The sequence below is a fragment of the Myotis davidii genome, unplaced genomic scaffold (genome assembly GCF_000327345.1).
Source record: "Myotis davidii unplaced genomic scaffold, ASM32734v1 scaffold796, whole genome shotgun sequence".
Taxonomy (NCBI): Eukaryota; Metazoa; Chordata; class Mammalia; order Chiroptera; family Vespertilionidae; genus Myotis; species Myotis davidii.
In genome coordinates, this window is record NW_006287809.1 from 313,014 (window position 1) to 317,027 (window position 4,014).

Here is a 4,014-nt window from a genome sequence, read left to right on the forward strand (position 1 = left end):
TCCAGGCCCCGCCCCCTGCCAGCCCTCTCCGCGGGGGAGGCTGCTCCACTACAGTCCTTCGGAGTCTCCTCCACTGTCTCTGAGCTCCTCCCCGCTCCCGAGCCCCTCGCCTCCGGAGCTGCCACTCGGTCACGGTCACGTCCCTTAGGAGTCAGGCACCTGCACGATGACTCCCTGGGAGCAGTACTCCGCGCCCACTGCCTCTGAGAAGCTCCGCACAAAGGCCTGTGGAGGAAGGAGAGGGAGGACCCCAGGCCCGTGAGCCTCGCTGTGCAGACTCCTCCAGCCCAGCCTTGCCCCAGCACCGACCAGAAAAGCCCCCGATCTCCCGCCCCAAGTCCTCACCTTACCCACCCCCGAATGCTTCGGGGTTCCACGCCCTCCCGGTATTCCCCTACACCCACCCTCTGCTCCACCCGCCAGTCCCCGATCTCACTCCCACCTCCTGTTCTCTCTTCCCCGAGCCTCCGTTTCTCTTAAAAACAAACAAACAAACAAACAGTCCCTGCTGGGCTGTGCCCAGGTGTCTCTCACACGCGCGCGCGCACGCATTCAGGCTATGGCAGGGCAGCCCTCCGCGGCCTGTGGGGCCTGGGTACCTTGGAAGCGGCGTACGCCGATAAAAGTGGACAGGGCTTCTTGTCGATAAATGAGGAGATGTTAATGATGATGCCTTTGCGCCTGGAGGAGGAAGCATTCCTTGAAAGGTGATTCCCCCACCTCCACCCCTGAGCCATGTCCGAATCCGAGAAATGTCAGGGGGACAGGGGCGAGCTGGACACGCGGCTGGGTCAGCAGGGGAAGGGGGAAGCCCGGAGGTGGGGTGGGGGAGGCGCCAGAGCGGAAGAGGAAAGGCCTGCCTCTTACCTGGAGACCATCTGGGGCAGGACGATGGCGGTCATCTGCAGAGAAGAGTGGGAAGGGCCCCGTTTTCCAGTCCTTTCACCTGCCCCCTCCCCCTCAAGTTCACTCCCATCCCCCCCAGCTTCTCCTGGGGAGTGTTCCCCTAGCGCCTTCTCCATGGGCAGGCAGTAGGGGGACCACCCCGAGTGGGCTGACCGTGGACTGAACTCCTCCTCGCCCAGGCTTACCTGGGCCACAGACATGATGTTGCAGTTTATGACATCAGAGAGTCTCTGGGGAAGAAACAGAACTATAGTCCGTCCCTCCACCAACCCTGCCTCGACCCCCACCTTTTCTTATTTCCTAGCTTACTTTTCTTTTAAGATGAACACTTTTTTCTTTTTCTTTTTTTTAGAATTTATAATGTGCATAACCTTTGACTCATCAACTCCACGTCTGGACATTCATTCCTTTCCAAGGTACTCACACATGTGGGGAATGAATTCAATAGAAAGATATTGTTTGCAACACTATCGGTAGTCACACATAATAGAAAACCTCCCGAATGCTCATCACAGGAGGAAGGACTAAATAAATACAGTGTAGCCCTAGCTGGTTTGGCTCAGTGAGTAGAAAGCATGGGCTTGCAGACTGAAGGGTCCTGGGTTCAATTCCAATCAAGGGCATATGCCCAGGTTGTGGGCTCTGTCCCCAGTAGGGGGTGTGCAGGAGGCAGACCATTGATTCTCTCTCATCATTGATATTTCTATCTCTCTCTCCGTCTCCCTTCCTCTCTGAAATCAGTAAAAAAAAAAGTATATTAAAATATTTTTTTAAAAAAATAAGTAAATAAAAATAAATAAATACAGTGTAGCCCATGGATGCATCACTGTGCAGCAAGTAAAAAGAATGGGGGCAGCGCTTTCTTCCGATTAGAATAATCCCCAAGATACATGGCTACTTGTAAAAGGTGCATACAGCCTGGGACAGTAGGCTGCCTGACATCTGATGGAAAAGACACGTACATGCTTTCATATGTACAGAGAAAATACCTACCACATTTTCAATTGGGGAATTACTTTGAGGGAGGAGGGAAAGGGGAGATTTTCACCTTCATTTAATAAATTTCTCCCTCTGGATTTTTTTTGAGCCATAAACCTTTTTTTCTAAGTATGAGATACACACACACACACACACACACACACGCACCCTTTGACTCATCCTTTAAATTTTTAGAGAAAGTGAGAGGGAGCAAAACATCAATTGGCTGCCTCATGCACCCCTCCTACTGGGGATCAAGCCCGCAACTCGAGCCCCAAACCCATTCATGTGCACTAGGTGATGCTCACCCAAGTGAGCCACACTGGCCAGGGTGACCCATAACATTTTATAGAAGTACTAGAGGTTCCAGTGCACTGATTCATGCACCGGTGGGGTCCCTTGGCCTGGCCTGCACCCTCTTGCAATTTGGGACCCCACTGGTGTATAATCGGGGCCAGGGAGGGACAGAGGGAGGGCTCCAGGGCATGTCTGGCCTGGTCTCACCCAGTCCTGATTTGCCAGTCCCCAGCAGCAAGCTAACCTGCTGGTTGGAGTGTCTGCCCCTGGTGGTCAGTGCACATCATAGCTACCAGTCGAATGGTGGAATAGTTGGACAGTTGCTTAGGCTGTTATATATATAGACTAGAGGCCCAGTGCACAAAATTCATGCACGGGGGTGTGTGTCCCTCAGCCTAGCCTGCACCCTCTCCAATCTGGGCCCCCTCGGGAATGTCCAAACCGGCAGTTGGACATCCCTCTAGCAATCCGGGACTGCTGGCTCCTAACTGCTCACCTGCCTGTCTGCCTGATCACCCCTAACCGCCTCTGCCTGCCTACCTGACCACCCCTAACTGCTGGTCTGTCTACATGATCACCCCTAACCACTCTGCCTGCCTGCCTGATCATCCCTAACTGCTTGCTTGGGGGCGGAGCCAGCCCAGCAAGGGGCTGTGGTGGTTCTGGTCTAATGGTGGTTATGGTCATAACACCGTTATGCTCTCTGGCCTATTATTACATAGGATACCATACACACACCAAGTGCACAAATCTATATAAAGAAATAAAGTATTGAGAGTTGCCCAGATTATTCCCCTCTGGCAGCCATGGCCTCGCCGCCTTCCCACTCAACACCACGCTGACCTATAAAATGCTCTAGAATGCTCTCCTGAGGCTCGGAACTTCACACAAGTGGGACCATCTACTCTATATACTCTTTTATCCCTGTCTCCGTCCGCTAAACAGTATGTCTATAAGATTCATCCATGTTGTGTGAAAGCAGAAGTTTGTCCATGTTCACTGTTATAACTTTATAGTGTGTGAATATGGCATGCTCTATTGATCTAATCAAATGTCAGCCGATTGACATTCAGGTTGTGTCGCGTTCGGGGCTGTCACAGATCATTTATCTAGAGACACTCCTGAACGTGTCTTTGGAGCACATGTGGGCTCATGCAGCCAGGAGCGACGTGGAGGGAGGAGAGAGCATGCATATTTCCAACCTTAAGAGGTACTGCCAAACAGCTTCCCCAAAATTGTCCAAATTGATATGCCCGCTAGCAGAGTTTAAGAATTCTAGTTGTGCCACATCCTGACAACGCTTGGTATTGCCAACACTTTTAGGGTTAACCATTGTAGTGGCTGTGCAGTTGTACCTCATTCTTGTTTGAATTTGCGATTCTCTAATGAGAATGAGGTCGAATAAGTGCTCATATTTATTGGCCATTTGGGTTTCCTCTGTTGTAGAATGCCTGCCAATATGGCTCCCATTCCCACTGGGCGTTCGCATTTTTAATAGATGGATAGATAGCCTGGACAGTTATGCGCGGTGGCTTGAGTGTTGGCCCGCGGACCAAAGGGATTCCGGGTTGATTCCCAGTCAAGGGCACATACCTGGATTGCAGGTTCAATCTTGGTCACACGTGCATCTGTTTGCCTTATCATTTCTTTGGTTTATGGTCATGATTTTTCTTCTAATATTCCTCTTATATTTCACTGAATGCTGTATATTTAATACAAATAATTGTATTGTTGATTTGAGGTTTTGGACTCAAACCCATGTTGACCCTTGAACAACATGGGTTTGAGTTGAATGGGTTCATTGGAATCACAAATCAATGTCTCTCAGCACCT

At 50.8% G+C, this 4,014-nt stretch overlaps 1 protein-coding gene across 1 annotated transcript in view; it reads right to left on the reverse strand.

The window, feature by feature from the left end:
* Positions 1-4,014, reverse strand: part of LOC102758451 (very-long-chain 3-oxoacyl-CoA reductase-like) — a gene marked incomplete at its 5' end in the record, with an annotated part of 12,813 nt that overhangs the window by 1,230 nt on the left and 7,569 nt on the right. Inside the window, 4 exons of the mRNA XM_006759550.2 lie at positions 160-225; positions 600-681; positions 868-902; positions 1,092-1,136. Coding sequence (XP_006759613.2) covers positions 160-225; positions 600-681; positions 868-902; positions 1,092-1,136 — 228 coding nt within the window. The remainder of the gene's footprint in view (positions 1-159; positions 226-599; positions 682-867; positions 903-1,091; positions 1,137-4,014) is intronic.